This window comes from Parus major, chromosome 5 (assembly GCF_001522545.3).
Source record: "Parus major isolate Abel chromosome 5, Parus_major1.1, whole genome shotgun sequence".
NCBI lineage: Eukaryota > Metazoa > Chordata > Aves > Passeriformes > Paridae > Parus > Parus major.
The window spans coordinates 9982359-10004293 of NC_031774.1; the positions used below are offsets into that span (position 1 = coordinate 9982359).

Here is a 21935-nt window from a genome sequence, read left to right on the forward strand (position 1 = left end):
TGTTTCCAGTGCAAGAGGCCAGGACATTTTGCAAGGAACTGTCCTCAAACCCAGCAACAAGGGAAACAGCAGGAAGAAGCTATAGAAAATCAACCAAAAAACTAAAGTCTCAGCGTTTTTCTGTCAAGCGCAGAGACATAAAAATGACAGACCCAAAGCAGAAAAAAGACTCTATTTTAATGGGAAAAGGGGAGGAAAGGGAGCGGGGTGGGAGACTGCAGAACTATAATTGTGAGGAACGTTTGCCTAATAAGGTCTGGCAACCGCAAAAGTGATTCAGACTTGTAACTTCTAAAGCTTTTTGTTTCAGATCTGACCGCTGGACTGTTGTTGGAGTAGACATGCAGGATAATTCACAAGACCTGTCTGGACTGGACAGTAGGTATTTTGTTATTGGAGACACAGCACACATAAATAGAGATTGAGGTGGCTCCCTTGACAATTACGGGAGACCTAACACACCTCATTCTCTTAGCTAGGTGCCCCCAACCACCTTTCTATATAGACAAAGGGCAGGTAATAGCCCAGGTGATCCCTGTTCCAACAGAAGTCCCAGTACATGACAAAGCACCGGGAGTCTACTGGGCAGAAGTAGTGAGTGAAAACAAGCCCATTATGGGATGCAATTTAACACATAAATCAGAACATCTCCATGTAGAAGGGTTAATTGATACTGGGGCAGATGTGACTATCATACCGGAGAAGGTGTGGCCCTCACATTGGGAACTACAACCGGTAGCAGGAAAAATACAGGGTGTTGGAGGGATGAAACTGGCTAAAATTGCTAAAGATATCATCCAGATTGAAGGCCCAGATGGTAGGATAGCTAGTGTCCGACCTTTTGTTATTGACTACAAGTGTCCCCTGAGGGAGAGAGATACCATGTCACAGTGGGGGGTGAAATTAACAATTCCTGAGACACCTCAGGATTTTTTGATAGAAGCCACTGTAGAGCATCTGGTCCAAAAGTTATCTTGGCTAGATAATGATCCAGTTTGGGTGAACCAGTGGCCTCTCAGCAAACAAAAACTTGGGGCACTAGAAAAATTAGTGGAAGAAGAATTGGCTAAAGGACACATAGTAGAAACAACCAGCCCTTGGAATTCCCCAGTGTTTGTAATAAAAAAGCCAGGGAAAGATAAATGGCACCTCCTTCAAGATTTAAGAGAAATAAACAAAAAAATACAGGACATGGGATCTCTCAACTAGGTATGCCATCCCCAACTATGTTACCACAAGATTGGTTACTAGCAGTACTGGATATTAAAGATTGTTTTTTTTCAAATTCCCCTGCATCCAGAGTATGCACCAAGGTTTGCCTTTTCCATTCCTACAATTAACAGGGAAGCTCCAATGAAACAGTACCACTGGACAGTATTACCTCAGGGGATGAAAGCCAGCCCCTTCATCTGCCAGTGGTATGTGGGGTCATTGCTGTCCTCAGTGCATGCTGAAAAGAGAGAGGCTATCATTTTGCATTACATGGACAATATTTTAATATGCTGTCCCAATAACAACATACTGAAAGACACCCTTGACCTAGTGATTAAAGTTTTAACCTCTGCTGGATTCCAATTGCAGGAAGACAAAGTGCAAAGGATGCCACCTTGGAAATACCTGGGCCTGGAAATTACTGCACGGACTGTTGTTCCACAAAAATTGGAAATTATTGGTAATCCTAAAACTCTAACAGATCTTCATTCTCTATGCGGGTCACTAAACTGGGTCAGACCATGGCTAGGTCTCATGAATGAAGACCTGAGCCCCCTACTCAATTTATTGAAAGGGGAGAGAGAGTTACTGTCTCCCAGGGAGCTGACTCCAGAAGCAAAAACTGTAATTGAAAAGGCACAAAAGGCCTTGACAGAAAGACAGGCACACGGCTTCAAATTGGAGCTGCCTTTCAAATTTATTGTCATGGGAAATTGCCACACCTACATGGGTTAATATTCCAATGGGCCGAGGGGCAGAGGGACCCACTCTTAAAAATAGAATGGGTTTTCCTCTCCCATCAAAGACCCAAAACTATCACCAAGCCACAAGAGGTGATGGCTCAGCTGATTGAAAAGGCCAGGGTAAGGCTGCAGGAACTGGCAGGTTGTGACTTTATGTGTATTCACCTCCCAGTCAGGCTCTCTGGAGAAGGCAAACACTCCCCTGAGAAACTGACCAGAGAGATGTTTGAGCATCTGCTGCAGAGCAATGCTAACCTCCAGTTAGCTCTGGACAGCTATAGTGGGCAGATTTCAGTTCATGCACCATCCCACAAATTGTTTCATGAGGAATTCCATCTCATTCCTTGTGAGAAAAGAAGCCGAAGGCCACTCAAAGTGCTCACAGTGTTCACTGATACATCTGGGACATCCCACAAATCGGTGATGACTTGGAGAAATCCACAGACTCAGCTTTGGGAAGCTGATGTTGAGTTTGTAGAGGGGTCACCCCAGATAGCTGAACTAGCTGCGGTCATGAGAGCCTTTGAGAAATTTTCAGAACCAATTAATTTGGTTACTGACTCAGCCTATGTAGCAGGGGTGGTGTCCAGAGCGGAATACGCAGTTCTCAAAGCCATTGAGAATGAACATCTCTTTAGATTGTTTCCAAAACTGATTTATTTAGTTTCAAATCGAGAACAACCTTTCTATGTGATGCATATAAGATCACATACCCCGTTGCCAGGTGAAATCACTGAGGGAAACTGGAATGCTGATTCCCTTGCTGCCCCAGCCGAAAAGGTATGTCTCCCAGATGTGTTTCAACAGGTCACTAGCAATACCATCAAAACGTGCCAGGACTGATTCGTCAGTTCCACCTGACATGGGGTCAGGCTAAAGCCATCGTGGCTACCTGTCCCAGTTGTCAGCTCCAGGCAGTGCCATCATTAGGCATTGGGGTTAATCCCCGAGGCCTTAAGAGCTGTGAGGTGTGGCAAACAGATATCACTCATATTCCCAGTTTTGGTCACCTCAAGTATGTACACGTGAGCATTGATACATACTCAGTAGCAGTGTATGCCTCTGCTCGTGCAGGAGAAAAGTCTGTACATGCTAAACAACATGGCCTTTTCCATATTGGGAATCCCTAAAGAAATTAAAACAGATAATGGCCCAGCGTATAAATCCAAGGAGTTCCTGGAATTTGTCCAGCAGTGGGGAGTGGGACATAAAACTGGCATCCCCCATTCTCCCACAGGTCAGGCTGTAATCGAGTGTACACACCAGACGCTCAAACAAGTCCTAGCCAGGCAAGGTAGCGAGACAGTGTGGATGTCTCCACAACAGAAACTCTGTAAAGCTCTGTTTACCTTTAATTTCCTAAACTGCTCATTTTAAAACATTAATCCTCCTGTAACTCAGCATTTTAACAGTGGTGATCAGTTTAAATTGTCACAGCATCCACCAGTTTTAATCAGGGACCCTGAAACTTGGCATACCAAGGGCCCATATGAACTTGTCACCTGAGGGTGTGGCTACGCGTGTGTATCCACCCCTTCAGGCTCTCGATGGATTCCTCAGAAATGGGTAAAACCTTTTGTTCCAAAGAATCCAGCACCAGCAAGAAGAGAAGAGAAGCAAGTGGCTGTTGCTTCCAAGAGAAGACGCCGCTGAAGAGAACAAGAAGAAACCTCTCTAGCCTTTGACCTGCATACTTTGGCTGTGCATATGTTTTAAAAAAATTCTGTTTCCTTTTTTTTAGAAATAACCTACCTCTTACTCAAATCCATGTTTCTCATTTTTGTATAACAGAAAAGGGTGAGGTGTTGTAGTGCATCTAAAAATCTTGGTATCTCCCAAGGGTAAAACTCACCTCTGGTTTGTGTAATGTTAGTTCCTACCTGAGAACCTTCTTTCCCTTCCCCCTTCCCATTGGCTGTGACCTCCCTGTATCCCCTGATTACCCCTGCCCCCTGGTATAAGAGATAAGACCCAGAGCATTTCGGTCTCTCTCTCTTGCCCCGGATGGACGACAGACAATAAACCTGGGATTATTCCAGCAAGTTTGAGCCTCCTGTGTCTAGATACTTTGAGTCCGTGTTGTATCCACTCCAGGACCCCCTCCGCCGCCTGTGCCCTGAGACGAGCAGGCTCTCACCACAGGGGGTGGGACAGAGGGGTCCCATCAGGGAGAAGGAGTGCAACAAATAAAGATATAACTAACCAAAGATTCAGTTCACTACTTTCAATTCAGTTGTCATTTCTGACAAAGCCAAGGGAAACTTTTTAAAGAGCATTGTCTTATCTGAAGTATTTGATAGTTATTGTCTCAAATCAATATGCTTAAAAATACCACCCATTAAATGTATAGCAACAAGAAAGTCTCCTCTTCCAGGCTCTATTCAGTTGTTATGCAGCACTAAAGTTAGCCTGCAGTAAGAGAACTTATTATCCCTAATAATGTGTTGCAAGATATCTGGAAAAAAAAAACCCAAAAAAACCCCCAAAAAACTCTAATATTTTGCACTGAATTTATGTTTATAACTGGTGTTTTATAATAGTTTTTTAGTTTACTTGTCTTTCCTACACAGTTCTGGTAGATTTTCCAAAGGAGGTTGACCAAGATCCAGATGCTGAGGAAACACACTGGATGAATAAACACACCGCAGTGTAAAGATCCTGTCTGAAAGAAAGAGAAATTGCAGTATTCTCTCAGGGAAGTTGATACAACAAGCCAGAAAGGAAACCGGTCCCAGTTTTCTCTTATCATCTCCTTTTAACACTGAACTATGGAAGTTTTATTTAGTATTACAAGGCAATGTAAAAGTAACAAGAAAGATAAGATCATTCTTTCTGTGCTAGACAAATGAATGTACAAATAAAGTTATAGGAAAGTTAACAGGATGGGTGTAATCTTTAGTTAAGGGAATTTTGTGGATCTTTATTGTGATTATTATTGTATTAGCTATGTTCTCATGTCTTCTCCATTGCTTCAAAAGAAACACCTTTTTACTAAACACAGAGAGAAGGGCTGTGGAGGAGGCCCAGACCTGACAGGCATATTCCTTGGAGATCTACCCCCTAAGATAAGACAAAACTGCCTAGTCACTTTGACTAAGCTGTGGACCCCTTCCTTCTTCAGGACCCCATGCTATCTCCCTGTTAACTTTTGTTCATCTTATCCCAGCCTTCAGACCATTGGTCCCCTTCCTAATTCTCCCCTTCCCTATAAAAATCCCAGGTTTTGCCCAGATCAGTGGTTAGATCATCACTGGCCCCCTTTGCTGAAGCCTGCATCAAAGACTTTCTATGGAATGCCACGTGATTTTCCCGTCTGTTGTCTGCGTTGGCTGGGGTAACCCCTGAATGGAGCTGGCTAGGCTGAACAGAGCTGATCACAGAGCAGAAATCCCTTTCTAAAACAGCTGGTCACCTTGATGCCTTGGCCCGTGCTCCTAAGGGTTACCTCTGGCTGGAGACTGCCTGAAAACCCCGGATGGCGGGCTCTCTCCCTGGGACATCTATCTGGGCTGTTGCCCACAGAAGCTGAGGGTTGGGCAGGCCCCCAGGACCCAGCCACAACAGAAAGTGATATTGCTTTTTTTTTTTTTTTTTTTTAATCTTTCTGCAAGGAAAATAGAAGTTTAATAGTACTTCGAACATAATGAAGAATGCTTTAAAATCCATTAAAAGGACTAATTTTTCAAATACGAAAAGTCAGTTGAATTCTGTAGCTGATAATTTTAATACATGCAGACACAAATCATGGGGGGAAGTGGATGTACATGTGTGAAATGCAGTGGTTTAGGATCAAGCCTAGACACCAGCAGTATACAAATAAAATTGAATTGGAAAGTCTGAAACTTGCATCTTCATATATGTGCCAGCACACAAAGTGCTTCTTTGTAAAAGATTGTCACAAATTTAAAATATGTAATCACTTATTTTAAGCCCAGAAAGCAATCCTAATGTTTAAACAAGTTCTCTGCCAAACCTGGCCTTCTGTGGTTTTCTGATTTTTTTTTTCCTTTGTTTTTCTTTTATTATTTCATCTCTTTCTCTGTATGTAATATAGAATTTCATTGTCTTCATTAGAAAAATAAGTAATTTAAAATTCTGGGAAATCAGTATACTGTGGCATGTAATTCGCTTTGCTAATAGAGAGGGGAACACACATGGCATCTGTTTAATTTCAAAAAGAGCAATGGTATAAATATTTACCAAATCCAGTCAATATGATGCAAAAATAATTTCACATAGTTTTGGTATTTGACTCTACCATAGCAAATGATTTAAATTATTTTCACATGTCAAATAATGATTCAGTGGCATGGTTTTAAAGCAGTAGCTAAAAAATTACTAGAAATCTTACTTATTTCTTGTTGTGAGATATGGATTAGGAGAAGAGGAAAACAGGCTTAAAACTTAAAAGGAATAAAGAAAGTTTATTAACAAAAACTACAAGAATAAGAAAACCAAAATAAAGCCTCCAGAAAACCCCTCCTTGCCCCACTACCTAACTATTCCCTTGTTCACATGACAACATAGAGACAAAAAACTTTGAAACTTTGGTGTTTAAAACAGTCCCAATTCCTGCTAGAGTCTTTTCATCAGTCTCTGGAAAGAAACAGAAGTCTTCTTCTGCTAATCTATGGAGTTTCTCACAAGAAAACTATTTCTGTTACAGCTTTCTATTTCTCTGATGCCAGCTGCCCAGAAATTCTGCCATCAGTTCTCTTTTTCCATTTCACATCACTCTGAGGTGTGTATGGGTCAATGAGTCTAGGGATGTCATTTTTAAGGATGAGTTATTCAAAGGCAAAAGTTCTCTTCATCTGTTTCTGTGAGCCTCCCTGGAAACAGAAGTTTTCTCTTTGCTTCTCAAGGCCCCATATCTTCAACTATTACTTCTCTCACCCTCTGTTCCAGCACCTCACAGGATCACAACTACTTCACTATTTGCTCAAAATCCACATTTTGAAACACTCCATTCCTCCCAATATACTCTGTCATGAATTAACGGAGTTTTTTTCAGAACACTATTGTCCATCTCCATAGCTTCAACAGAAAAATATTTCAGCTTTATTAAAGCATCTCCTTATTCTCTCTTCTCTATCTAAAACTTAACTCTTTTCTTCACTGTCTTTGATGGTTTTATGATGTCTTCTTCATATTATCTCTCTCTCTCTCTTCCTTCTCTCTTTCTGGAAAAAAGGAGTAATCTGTAAGTCTCATCCAGGTAGTAAGAGACTTAAAGTCTTGGAAAAGCTGCAGATGTTAATGGTATCAGGTTTCAGTTCAGTGGCAGAAACTGCAAACCAAGTCAGGCCGGCCAGCTCCGTTTCTCCCCCCCTCACCCCCGTGGCCTTGTCTGGCCTGGAGGGGACGGGGGGAGTCCGAGACAGAGCCCTGTTACCTCGTCAGAAGCTGGAAACCAAAGAGAACAAGAAAACCCCAGCTTTACATCTTAAGGTGGTGTTCACAAGTTGATCTCACTTCTCAATGGTTAAAACCACTGCCAATTCTCAGAAATGACCAATAATTGGTCACAAGAAAAAATTCCCATCATCCTCTCACAGCTTCTAAAGCTATCTTAAAGGTAAAGTCACCCCATGACATTCAGTTTGTGTAGAACTAGGTGTTTCAAAGAATTTGGAAAATGGTTTTGACTCTAAATTTGCAGTAGTGATATGGTCCTTAGTCCTTTGGAGGTATTAAGCACTCATAGTCCTTGAAACATTATTGAGAAGTATAACAGTAGTGAAGGTAAATTACAATCCTGTTTTTACTTTTTAAAGCTGCACTTCAAAGAAATGTGTGAGTTCAAGAGTTTCATCATGGAAACAAGCTAAATGACTATAACGAGCAGCAGAGGTTGTCAAGTGCTGGGAGCAAGGTTCTTCACTACCCTCTCTCCTTCCTCCCTCTTCTGTCCATTGTTCCTCTCTCCCAGTCATCCCCACTACAATACCTGCCTGCCTTCTGTTTGCCATTTCTATCTGCACACCTCTGTCTTTGCTGCTCTGATGCCACTGATTCCAGCCACACACTGGACTTCACAGACATCCTCTAGTTTAATGCTATTAACAGGGAACCCGGTAGTTCTGAATATGTGGAGAAGCCTTAAGGACTCCCCAGGGCCAAGAGCAGATCTTTATTCAGCAAACGTCCACCCTGACTGCAACGTTTCAGCAGGAACTGATCATGTCTGCATACTTAACTGGATCTAATGTGGTTTGCTCCTCAGAGAAAGGTGCAAAATTATAAACTATATCACTCATGGTAAAACCATTGAGGCAAGGGGGTTAGGAGTTAAAGAGTGATTCATTAGGAGTAGCTGACTAGACAACACATATGGCTTAACATTTACTGTGCCCCCAAAAGCAGAATGAGAGAATGCAAGGCTATTGTGATAAGGAAGAAACTGCTAACAAAAGCAGGATGAGAGGATGCAAGGATTGCAAGGCTATTGTGATAAGGAAGACTGTTCAGACCCCCAAACCAGCCAAAACCACTCTTGCGGTTTGAACTGTGACCAAGAGACCAGGGAGCATGTGCAAGGAGGCAAGGTGAAAAGTTCAGCTCTAAGAAAGGCTGTTTTTACTTCATCCTGATGACCACCATTTGATCACCAGGCGGCACTGTGCAAGTACAGAAGGACTTTGAGTTCATTCTAATACTAAGCAAGGCAAGGTGGAGCTAGAAAATTAATATATATAGGCATATTGTGAAACTTAATGTATATGTAATGCTTCAGGGAATAAAGAGAGAGGTAAGTTTTGCTGAGAGCACACATGTCTTTGGAGGATTTATCCCCCATGTGCCTCCAGTGCTGAATAAATGCATACCTACTTTATAACTTTAGGGAGTTGTGGAGTCTTTCCGCGCATCATTTTGTCAAGCCAGCCAGGAGGCGCTCTGTCTGGCTGCAGGATTGGCTGAAGGGTGGATTCCTAGGTGCACCTCAGGATTTTTCCAGGAGGAACTCTGTATCTTGGCTCTCTCACTGTGGGGGCAGACAACATCCTACTGGCACTGTGGATAAATGGTATGTATCAAATTTAGGGAGCTATTGGGGAAGTTAGAACACTCGCTGGCAGTGAGAGACTTCTCCAGGGTCAAGCTGTTCAAGTATAAGCAATTTATTATAAGGGTAAAAAGAGGGGAGACCCGTGTCCGCCACCAGCCTCGGCGTCCACGTGGTCCGGGGGAGGGGAGAGAGCACAGGTAGGGCAGGGGAGGTGAGGTTGTAAGAAGGAGGGAGGGAGTAAGAGAAACAGAGGGAAAGAGGGAAAAACCAGAGGGAAAGAGCAGGGAGGACGAGAGGGGTAGGAGCAGGGAGAGGGGGCTGAGAGTTAAGAGTGGGGGAGAGGGGGAGAGGGATAAGGGGGAGGGGTTCAGAGGTAAGAGGTAAGAGCTAAGAGGTAAGAGTTAAGAGAGCGAAGTTCTTGTTACAATCCAATATATCTTTTTCTATCATGAATATTCTAATTCTTAGTAACCAATCACCATGAGACACGCCCACTAAAGAATTTACATCCAGCCTATGCGCTTCCCTATATTAACATACAGTGTTACATTTTATACTCTACAGAGCTTTACAAGTTCTTTCCTTGCTTCTTTACTTTCGGACTCTTCTTATCAGCAGAAGGACATTGTTTCATCAACAGGGATTCTCCTCTAGCAGGCTAGGCTATTGTTCTTTGGTTAACCAGTACTCAGTATCCTATAACTCAAAGCAGGCTTTCATTTCTACTTTGATTCTAACCTTCATATTTTCAGAATCTAGTGCCAAACAATCATGTTTTCCCTGTTTCACCTTCCCCAACAGGGAGCCTGTAAGTCATCCGCTTGGCCAGGGCTGCTGTTAAGTTATGCAGAGACATATGGCACACACCATAGTCCCTGTGTAGGTAGAGTCTGGGCTTGCAAGCAACCAGCTAGGGGAGCTGGCAGAGGCATTCACTGACCGATGGAGCAGCTGCTAGCAACCCTGGGAGTGGGTCGAGTGAATCCTTGCCTTTGTTGAATTGGATTTTAATTGCTGCTATTTAGAGGCATAATGGTGTGATTGCAGAGTCTGGATATTTTGGCTGTCTGAGTGAGATGTACCTTTAGTACAAAGTGAGTGCAGTGCTCTACCCACGTTTCCATCCTCGGGCGACTGAGATGGCTGGGGAAAAGCGAAGTGAGTGGAGTGATTGAAGTACGGTTTTAGAGTGTGCTGTATTTAAGTGTGGTGATTGCTGTGTGTTTTAATTGTGAGACTAATTAAGGGGACCCCTTTACCCCAGTGGTTTGGGCTTGACCCTTGGGAGTTTGTGAATCCAGTGAATCACTGGATAGAAAGAGGAAATGAACAGGTTTATTTAGAAGGAATATATAGAACCTCTGCAGGGAGAATGGTAGCCTTAAATTGGGAGCAACCTGCAATGAAATATTTAAGCATCCTAAAAGGGATAAATGGAATAATTTGTTTTTTGTGGATGTACTACAGTCTTTCATTCATCAAGGGGGTGGCACCTTGAATGGGTATTATTGCAGTGCAGGATTCATGCAGGACATTGGTATTGTTCTTCTGCCAGGTGGCAGGGTTTGTGCCCCCAGTGTGAGCAGAGGCATTTTAACAAAGCAGATTCTGAACCTAAGATTTTAAAGCTTGAGTGTGGAAGGTTGCATATGGTACCAGCAACTTGGTGTGTAAGAGAGGAAGATTAGGAAAAGACTGTGAAAGTTTGCAAGAAAGGTTTCGGTGGAAGTGCGACATGACGATGAGGAGGAGGAGATAATGGGAACTAGCCAAAGCAAAGAGATTTCTAAAGCCAGCTCGTTGGGCTGTATTTTGGCACATTGGAAGGCAATTGTGGGAACTGGGGATACAGAGAACAAGAGGACTTTCGTGAAGTATTGTAGGCAGTGGTGGCCTCTGTATCAATTGAAAGATCGAGCGAGATGGTCATCTATTGTAACTTTAGATGATAATATCTTGCTACAGTTAATGCTGTTTTTACAAGCAAGGGATGGGAAAACTAGTAACAGTTGTAAGAGAGGAAGGGAAAAGAAGACATGGACATCCAGACAGGGCCCACTCTGGCTGGGTAGAGACCAGTGTGCAATTTGCAGGAAATTTGGTCATTGGAAAAATCAGTGTCCAGAATTGAGACAAAATGGCCATCAGGAAAAGGGGGACCGGGGAAGAGAAAAGATGGTCACACATGTAAAAGAGGATTGACGGGAACTGGGGGACTCTACCCTAAAGGATCCACTAGTTAAAATGAAGCTAGGGGAAAAGAAGAAGAAGTAGAATTTTTGGTAGATACTGGAGCAACATACTCAGTTTTAAATAAAGCTTTGATGCCTGTGGGGGACAATTACATTGTCGTAAAGGGGGAAACTGGTCAATCTGAATGAGCATATTTTTGCAAACCATTCAAGTATAATCTTGAGAAACAATGGGGCATTCACAAGGTTTTATATGTGCCCAACACCCTGAAGACATGCTTGGGGACACATTTACTGGAACAATTACAAGCCACCATCATGTTTAAAAATGGGGAAGTTACTCTGGAGGTAAATAATCAACAGTATGTAGAAATATTAAGTTTAATGTTAGCAACCACAGAAACTGAAGAAGAAATTCATGAGGAAATATTAAGTCAGGTGTTTCTTAGAGTATGGGCTTAAAATATACTGGGGAGGGAGAAGAATGCACATCCTATACAAATTAAACTTAAGGAAGGGGAACAAGCAGTTAGGATTAAACAATACCCCTTCAAAAAGGAGGATAGAGAAGGAATCAGCCCAGTGATTGACAACTTTTTGCAATTAGGGTTATTAAAAGAATGTCAATCTGACTTTAACACTCCTATTTCACCTGTTCAAAAACCCAGAGGATGGCCTGGGAGCCTCAGAGCCATCACAGCATTGTGTTAAATACATTAAATTTCATAATCAAAGAAGCACACAAATTCACCTTGGGCCCAGAAGTTACTGATGTCTCACACAGTGTCCTCGGTGCTAGAAGTGAAAGGCAGGCACTGGCTTTCCCAACATAGATTCCTGAAATACCAAGCCATCATGGCAGAAAAAGGTGATGGGGAAATAGTGGTAACTAATAGTGGTTGCCAACCTGTCTTTCCTCAGTGGTAATCAAGGGGAACCAGTACACCACAACTGCCTGGAGACTATTGAAGCCTCCTATTCCAGCTGTCTAGACCTGAAGGATACCTATTTTGATGATGCAGACACTTGTTTCATGGATGGGAGCAGCTACGTCAACAGTGGAAAACAATATGCTGTGTATGCAATTACTACCAACAGAGAGGTAGTATGTGGGAAATGCAAGCACAGAGAACTCTCACAGCCTTGAGCATACAGGCCCAGAGATAGAGATGTTTGACCTGAGATGTTTGAGAAGGCTTGCAGCTTTAGAACAAAGAACAAAGAAGCTGTACAAACACAAAGTAAGAATAGAAGTTTGTAGTTTAAGTAGAATGTATTTTAAGCATATTTTAAGCAAGTAGAAATATGCTTTATATAAGTGAATAAATATGTTAAGTAAGATAATAGAAATTTTGAAGTTTAACATAGAACCTGCTATAGACTTGGTAAGAAATTAAAGATGTAACAACGTAAGTTTCTGTAGTGTTATATGATTGGATGAAAAAAGATGCATTGTGGCAGTATCGTATGAGTTGAAGCAATTAATGATTGGTTTATGAAGATGCTGCTAATGTTTTGTGTTATTTGTCGATTGGTTAAAATGTTTATAAAAGACACAGTAACTGGAATTTAGTCAGCTTCTGAGGTGATGGCATTGAATGTAACACCTTAAGTGTCTCACCCTTCCATAAGACTGATGGACTATGCAACAAAACACCTTTTATAACATCATTCAGTTGGCCCCGTCTGCTCTGATCCCAATAGTAATAGAATCTGGCCCTTTGCTGACAAATACCTCTGTACAAAAAGCTGAGATAATTGTTCTAATCCATGCCCTAGAAATAGAAAAAGGAAAGAAAATAAACACTTACACAGACTCAAGATATGCGTTTGGGGTTATCCATGCACATGGAGCCACTTGGAAAGAAAAGGGATTGTTGAACTCGCAGGGGAAGATTACAAATGGGGTGTAACCAAAGTATATATTCTACCACCATCTTCTACCACATTACCTTCTGGTGAATTATTAAGGTGAGTGGAGCACTGTTTTTCTGTCTTTGCCAGGACTCAACCATGATAACTCCTTCTAGGGAAGCAGCTGCCACCCTGAGGGTTCATCTCTGCTAATGGGCCATCAAGGACTCTCCAGAATGACTCATAGAATTACCTCAGCCCATTGTGAAATTTCCCACCCTAGCGGAGGTACTGAACATTCTTGTCTCTATATAATCCGGGGTTTGGGACATGACAACACCTACCACTGGATTCCCAGAGGACAGGAGCTCTCTACCACCAGACCCCTGTACCTCCAGAGAAGGACCAGACCTTTCAATAGGCTCACTGCTTTGGCAAGACCACACCCATCACTCCGATGGGACTGCAACCATCTTTAATTGGACTCGTACCACCCTGACCAACAGGGTATCATGTTGTATTCTGACTTTGTCAGTTTAAACCAGTTATTAAGTTATAGCTCTGACTTGAAATCTTCCATAATGTATTGTGTGGGGTTCATTCCTCCCAACGGTTTACTTTCCACTCAGCATAAGCAGATAATTAAAAGACTACTATACCAAATGGCTTCTGCTCTGCTTAGTGTGTCTATCGTCAGACATGAAACACACACAAACAAGCACTCTGAACCTACCCTTCCCCCATCTCACATGATTTAGGAGGATAGCATAAGGTTGCTGCTCCCTCTGCTTCATAAATCAAATTTTCTTGGTCAGGAAAGAGATTGATGATTACACTTGCAAAAATATTTCTGGTTACATATAAAGGCAATATCAATATTAGCAAAGCAATCATTCAGTCTCATACAGAACGGCACACAATCAGGAGAGGTTTCAACTGTTTACATATAAATATATAATACATAGTTCTCAGTGTGTGGGGCTTTGAAATCCACAATTCATTAACATTCTTGATCTAAAGTTCTCAGAGTGTTTTTAATAACATTAGATAGTAGTTTACGTAAAAGGAAAGTAACTATCCTTATATTACAGTAAGAGCACTCAGAGGACAACTCATACTACTTAACTTGGGACCTACATCTCTAGTGTTCATTCATGATCAAGAACTGTCTATTCAATGTAAATCAAGGTCTTTAAGGCATAATTCATGTGATCAAATGTAGAAATGATCTTCAGAAGATAATTCTCCAAGGATTTGAAGTGGAGAATTTGTTGGAGAAAGCAATATCCATTCAGATGAGACTATGTCCATTCCCATTCACACTAGACACATTTCCTCCTTTACAACAGTTCTTTACATGTGTGCCTTAATTACTACATTGTCATAGTTTACTGAACTAGGATTAGGGGAAAATGGATTTCATTTCATGAATGCCAGTGACTTGCTGGACAGCCCTTCTGCCATGTTCACTTGTTTGTGTTCCCAGGTTTTTTTTTTCCTTCTCTAACCTTTTTTCAGGTGGGTAGTACTTAGCAAGAATTCCCTTCCTAAGCATTAGTATGCACCCTAGCATAACTCAGATCCTTTTTTGGGATCACTGTGTATTAGCATAGTGAAAACCAGTAGATAATAGTGCTAAACAATCCTACTGCTTCAGCCAAAGAGAACAAACTTTCACAGCAAGGCAAGATTAGAATTTTTGATCTTTACCTCTGCTCAAGCTCTTCAAAATACTGAATTTGAAGAAATATGTGTTATTTTTGCTAATGCTAGATGGCAATAAAAGTTAAATGCCTAGATCTATAATATACCTAAATTTTGTCTCTAAATTTGCTTCCCTGAGTTTGGTCTTATGAAGACCAGAAATAAATGTTCCTGAAAAAACTTGGAATAAACCTATGCATTTAAAAAACAAAAAACAAACAAAAAAACCCCAAACAAACAAACCCCCCCCAAAAATCCAAAACCAACAAAAACCCAACAGAAATCACAATGTGTCTTTTAAATGATCTACATTACTCTATTTTTACAGCACTGTATATACAATAGAGAGACAGTAGAGAGAGTTAAACACCTCCAGAAGACAATTTGGAACTCCTATTGACATGAATGACTTCGTAAGTAATTCTAGGTCTAGTTACTTTGAAGATGACTACTTAATCTTCATCCTTTATGCTGGGAATATATAAAAGGAATACTCCATTCACAGTCTTTAGTCAGGTGACCTGTATCTCTCTCCTCTTCCTTTAACAGGGATTAACTTCTTCCTGTGTTAACAGGGACTTGATGCCCTTCAGCAATGTCTTTATGTTTTGTCCTCCCCTCCTTTATTTTTAAAATTTTTATTATTTTTTAAAATGTGCGAGCTAGAACAGACTATTCATTTGGATTGTTTAAGCAACAGACGTTTCTTTTTCTTAAATCTTCAGACCTAAGGAACATTACACGACTCAAGCTTATTATAAACACAGAGATTTGCTTTAAATGTTAACAATACTTGACTTTGCCATGGAGGAGTGCTAATTAAAGGAAAAACAAGAAACATCTGTAAAATATTATATTCTTCAGTTAGAAAAACGAAAGACATGTTACAGAATGTATGGAATAGGGCAACAGGGTTTATTCATCAGCAGTAACCTAGAATTTTGCTTTTTGTGAGCACAAAAATATAGATATAAGTATATTATATTTCTGAAAATGCTTTGTGGTATTAAGTTTGTCTTGGTGTTTTGAGCTCTTTTCAGAACAAACTAATTCCTTAGGATTGCAGTAATAAAGGCAGCTATCATATTCCTACTTTACTCCAATGTTGTATTATCTCTAATATTTTGGTTAACTATAGTGAAATAAAACTTACCTTAAAAATCAAATCCTTTTTCCCATAATGAAACTCTTTCAGCTGGGCTTGGATCTTTTTTGACTGAAAGTGAGGATAATAAAATCAGGTTTTGTTTTGTTTTTTTTTTAATTTTAAATATTAAAAAAATCATAGTGAATTCTGAGAACTGCACTATCTAGATCAGATTTAGAATGCTCCCCTCCAAATAATTGTCAATTGCTTTTCCAGGTTCACAAGTCAAACCTATTTAAAGAACTGAGGAAAATGTAAAATGGCACTCATGTAAAGCACATACCTGAGTTAGTACTATAAAGAATAGCTGTTGGGCTTACACATTTTAGACACAAGAATTATTAAGACATGTATTTAGACATGAACATATTAATACTTTCCATGAAGCATAATTGAAGGTATCACCTTCAAAGTAAGCATTCTTAGAAGTAAAAAGGCTCCGTAGGCTTACACAGGTCTTTGTAAAGATCAGGGTGTTCCAGATGGTATCCAAAGGAACTACATTCTCAGTTTTTAACCATGCCATTGAAAACATGCATAGTTATATTTATTTATGTCAGTTTAAGATGATATCTATTTTATATATTGTTAAATATAACATTAAATAATTTTAAGTAATAGTCTATATATTTTTTATTAATTTAAACAAAATATAATATAAATGGTTTTTTTGTACTAAAAACAACTATCCAAGGAACATTATTTCACTATTTATCTAATATTATGAATAAGGAATAGTGATTGGCTCATGCAAATGAGAAGGAGTTATTAAGTATGGTGGGAAGAAGTTCTGTTAAGATTTGCAGTTCTTTTGAAATGTACTTCTGTGGTTCCAATTTGGTTTTGAACCCTTTTGTGTTCTCCCCTCCATCCTCCCTTTCCCCTTCTGTGATTACTGCCTAGCAGCTATAGCCGACAGGGCTATCAAAACATAGCGGGGGACAGGGGTGGCACATACATTTGCCCCTTGCAAGAGGCGGCAGGGAGTGGGGGACACTTGTTGCTGGGAGGATTGGCCACCAACTGAGATGTGAGAGAGGCTCCACCAACAAAAGGCACAGAGGATTGACTAACAGACCATGGGAGGCGCCAAATCTACATATATGGGCAAAGCCACAAAATGTGGGAAGTGCTGGAAGGACATCTAAACACTGGTTATTAATATTAATGAAGCTGATGCAACCATGACCATATAAAAAGCGGAGAAGCCATTTTGTGGGCAATCCTCTAGTGATCAGAAACAGTCTCAGTACTCTCCCAACACTGCCACCCCACCCCACCCTTTGCTCTGTAATTTTAATGGGTTCTAATTAAATTTTACTTACTCATTCCCACCTGGGGTCTGACTCATTTATAACATCTAAGAATACTCTCAAAATAATAATTTGTTTTTAATAAAATCCACAGTCCCAACTGGAACTCAATAAATTTTCTTGTATTAATTAATGCCAAGTGTTTTGAAGTCCTTGGAACAGATTAGAAGTCTGTTTCACTTTTACTGAAAGAGCATTCCATAAACCTTACATATTACAAAAGTAGTATATCTTTCATAAGCTGTAACTTTTTGAAATATTTTTTTCTCTTTCCAACTGATGCAGTCAAATTCAATGACAGACTTTTGGGAAGGCTGAATGAATCTAAGTATAAAATTTTAAAACCTGTTTTAAATGTTTAAATAGTAAGGCCAAAACTGTTATGGTATTCTGTAAAATCTGAAATAAATAGCCAAAATCAGTCCAGCAGAATTCTTTGTTCTCTGATTTCATCTGCTGTTACTTAATTCAATAGCACTGTCCTTTGACCAAGGCAATGCAATTAGTTGAGCTATGGAGTATATTCCACAACACCTAAAGACCAATGAGAATTTTAATTGTTCTGAGAGCTGTGTTTAATAAAATGTACTATTTCTGTGATGTACAAGGTATCCAAATAGGCTGTAGAGGAATCTGAGAGTTACAATTAAGGTATAACTAATTTGATAAATATGAAGCCTGTGATGAAATTAAAATCATAAAGCTAAATACATTCAGTGCAGGTCCAAAACATGTATGACTTGTAACTCTTTGTGATAACATTTGGTTATTTTGGAGATTTTCTGTTCTTCAAGGGAGAGGACCTCTTAGTAGAATCAGACAGATAAAATTACTATTAAACAAAGGCCTCTAAGACGCAGTCTGGTAGTATTGCCCTGGCATGTGTTCCTTTCTGTGTCCTGGAAACTCCAGTGTTTGCACTACTCTGTCTCCCTCTCTAAGGCTCTGACTTCTTGGAGAAGAAAATCCAGCAATGCAAAAACTGTGCATGACAAGCATGCTCCCACTAATGCAACTAGACAACAAGGAATCACTCTCTGTCTCTGCATGCAGACTGAGGGAGCAAAAAGAAGCGGGATCTCCCTGATAGGCAACCCTACACGCAAAAGGTATTGGATATAATAACTAATAACTGAAAAGATACTGAGTTTACACAGTTGTTATGCTTTGTGAGTGTAGTACCTAATTAAAAACAGAAAACACACTGTGTTTCTCTGGATGGCACAACCTAACTAGCAAAATGATGACCAAAAAACGATGATGCTGCAGCATTTCTGTTTGTTCCAATGGCAACATGCTTAATAGCTGCAAATTTGCCAGGATGATTCATAAAGTAAGAGATTCTCACACTTTGAAATACACTCACAGTCTGCTCTCTTGACTATTGTCTAATTTATGTTTAATTTTCTGAGGATCTATTTGAAGCCTTGAATACTTCATTCGATTTACTGAAATCATCAATGTCTTGTATAACAACATGCTGGAAGGTAAAAAACTTATTCCATAACCTGTTCTTTAACTTGTAAATGCATGCAGGGTACAAGATATCTGAAAAGACAGCAGGTATGAGAACTGTCTAGGGTACATTTAAGAGGTTTAATCATTTCTCATATGTATCTCATGGAACTGTACTGATTTAGAAAAAAATACAAACAAATCCAATTTCAAACTTCCTGTAGGAACAATAGGATAGACAATAAGATCACCAATATTCAGCAGAAGAATATTACCCACACCCATCTTTCCACATGTGAAATGTTCAGGTATTCCTAAAGAGACTAAAATTGAAGTAAGTGCAGAACATGTGACCAATTTATTACAATATTATTTTTATCACTAGAATTTATGTGACTGTCATAAAGAGAAAAATAAATGTGACTGCCAGGGCTTGTCACACTGTAATAAAATTAAATTGTCCTTAGGCTTCATCCTTAAATGCAAATATTAAAAGAGACATAATCAGAGAAAAGCTCTTCAAGTTAATTGCCAAAGGTTCAAGTATTATGCAGCTAGGTGTGGTGGTTTGGTGCCCACCAAGGCCACACTATCACTTCCCTCCTCAACTGGCCAGGAGACAGAAAATAAAGCAAAAGGTTCATGAGTTAAGGATAGCGAGAAATTGCTCACCAATTATCATGGGCAAAAAATAGTTGACTTGGGGAAATTAACTGAATTTATTACCAATCAAAATCAGAGCAGAATAATAAGAAGTAAAAGAAATATTAAAAACAGCATCCCTCCCTCTGTTTCCCAGCTTCTACCTCCTCCTCCTTCAGCAGCACAGGGAGATAGGGAATGAGACTTATGCCCCCAGTTATATACACTTCTTTAGCTGCTTCCTCCTCAGGGAGAGTATTTCCTCTCCTCCATCAAGGGGAAACATATTTTCATAGGAAACACTCCTCCACAAACTTGTTCAATGTTGAGTCCTTCCCATGGGCTACATTTCTTTACAAACTGTCCCAGCATAATCCCTTTTCATGGGGTGCAGTCCTTCAGCAGCTGGTTGCTCCAGCATGGGTCCTCCACGGGGTCACAAGTCCTACCAGGAAACTTGCTCCAGCGTGGGCTCCTCTTTCCATGGATCCACAGGTCCCTGTTCCAGAACTGGTTTCTCACAAGGTCACAACCTTATTTTAGGGCATCTACTTGATATGATATGGGGCTACTCCATAGGCTGCAGGTGGATCTCTGCACTCCTGTTGGTATTTCCATAGGCTGCAGGGAAGCAGCTGCTTCACCATGGCCTTTTGTCCCACAGACTTCAGGGGAATCTTAGCTCCAGTGCCTGGAGCAGCTCCTCTCCTTCCTTCTGTATCCATCAACAATTATTACTGTGCAATAACTTTTTTCTTCCTTAAATAGGCCAGTGGTAGATTCATAGTAGAGCCGACTGCTGGCAGTGTTGGACACAGGGGAAGCTTCTGGAAGCTTCCCAGAATAAGCCACCCCAACAGCTCTCTCCACTGCCAAAACCTTGTCTTGCAAACCCTATACACTAGAAGTTGAAAAATAGAGGAAATCAGAAAACTATTTGCACAAACTGCTGTTTTCTTAAGCAGTAAAGAAAGAAAACACATCTGTATTCCTATACTGTGACATGTTTAAAAGCAACAATAGGGATAAAGGAAGATAAAAGATTTTGAAAAACTTAAAAAAATACTCCTAACCCTATTATTTTCTGTCTTTGAAAATTTATCAGAAACTTGACCTCCTAAGTACTGATCTTTGAGTTAAAATGTAGAGAGACTAATGAAAATGCATTCAACCATAATTAGGAAAATTTTAGTACAGAAGAAATTTTTTATGCTTTGGTTTCATTCTGGAAAGGTGCAATGACCTCAACAGAAATTATATATGCAAAAAACCCAGACTAAAGTAATGTGAGTAAATCAGATTCACATGTAATAGCTTTTTTTAATGAAAAGTTAAATAAAGGGAGTGTTCACATGAGTGCAGGTACTTCTACATTGAGGAATTTGCCAAAACCAGGGCTGTTTCATTGACTATCTATCTGACTCTTCAGTGGAGGGGAGACTTCTTTCACTAAGTTTCATAAAGTGACCCTTTCTCCCTTGAAATAATTAAACATTCTGGGAATCAATAATAAGAGATCTTTCCTGTCTCTATGTTTATTTCAAAACAGGTCTTTGGCAATTCCTGTCTTAGTGTAGATAAGGACATCATGGAAATGAAATCAGTTTTTTATATGTTATAGATGTATATATCATGTTATAAATGTATATATCTATAGAGTTATATCATAGGCATGCCCAGATGATTTTATTTGTCTAAAACTTGAGTTTGCAACTGTCTTTTTAATACATTTGAGCTGCTTCTTGTGAAGTCACAGAAATGAGCTGGGATGAGAGCACTTTAAGTAAACACTCACCATATAAGCATAATATATATCCTGTATTCTGGTGTAACCAGAACCTCAGTACAAAAGATGTTGATGCAAACTTCTTTTGAGTACATTAGATTTATAATAGAGAGGAATCTTCCTTACCTCTTCTGCGTGAATACCACAAAGCTTGTTTCCTGACAAGAGCTTGTTTTTGAGGCTTTTGTTCTGAGTGGGACAAAAAAACCCAAAACAATTTATTAGTAAGTGTTACTAAAATATTAAGGGACCCTTTAACTATTTGATCATACAGAATTTTTTTTATATACGGATAACATCTTCAAGTCGTCAACAAAGATATAAATAAGACAAGAGAGCTTAATCAAGGCATAGTATCCTGTTACAGAATTCTAAAAGGCATTTGCATTAAAATTTGCTTCAACAGCAACAGGACTGCTCATAGAAACCTTTCCAGTACACTGGCAACTGAAAGCAATTTTGATTTAATATGCTGAGGTACAAAAGGGCAGAAAAACCCCTCTAATCCTTGCTTGGTGCCAACTTCATAGCTCAATATTATTTTCTGTAAATCATTGTAACAACTGAGTAGTAGGGCCAGGTCTCATCACTTGACCTTGATGATCAAAATCAAGGGGTGTTTTTGCTAAATTTCATAATTTAAAACGGCAAGTAATCAAAACCAGTAGAAAGTTACCTTATACAGCATTTTGCCAACTCAATATGGTTTTCACGTAGAAGTTTTAAATGTATTTCTTCTCATTTTCAGGGAAAATAACAAACCTTGACAAAATTAATTCTTAATAGTTATTATTTTTCCAGTCTGCACTCATATTATCCCATGAACAGTCAAGAGTAAAGATTTCTCTGCAGTGTAAATATCCTTTAAAACTGGTCAA

General features: G+C 39.8%; 1 protein-coding gene across 2 annotated transcripts in view; it reads right to left on the minus strand.

Moving 5' to 3' along the window:
* Positions 1-21935, minus strand: part of LUZP2 (leucine zipper protein 2) — a 270961-nt gene that overhangs the window by 63611 nt on the left and 185415 nt on the right. Inside the window, exons 6-7 of one of the 2 annotated variants that reach the window (XM_015630312.2) lie at positions 21184-21246; positions 15868-15930 (exon numbers count right to left, since the gene is read on the minus strand). The exons of the other annotated variant lie outside the window; for it this stretch is intronic. Of the exons in view, the coding sequence (XP_015485798.1) occupies positions 15868-15930; positions 21184-21246 (126 nt within the window). The remainder of the gene's footprint in view (positions 1-15867; positions 15931-21183; positions 21247-21935) is intronic. 2 annotated transcript variants of the gene reach the window in all.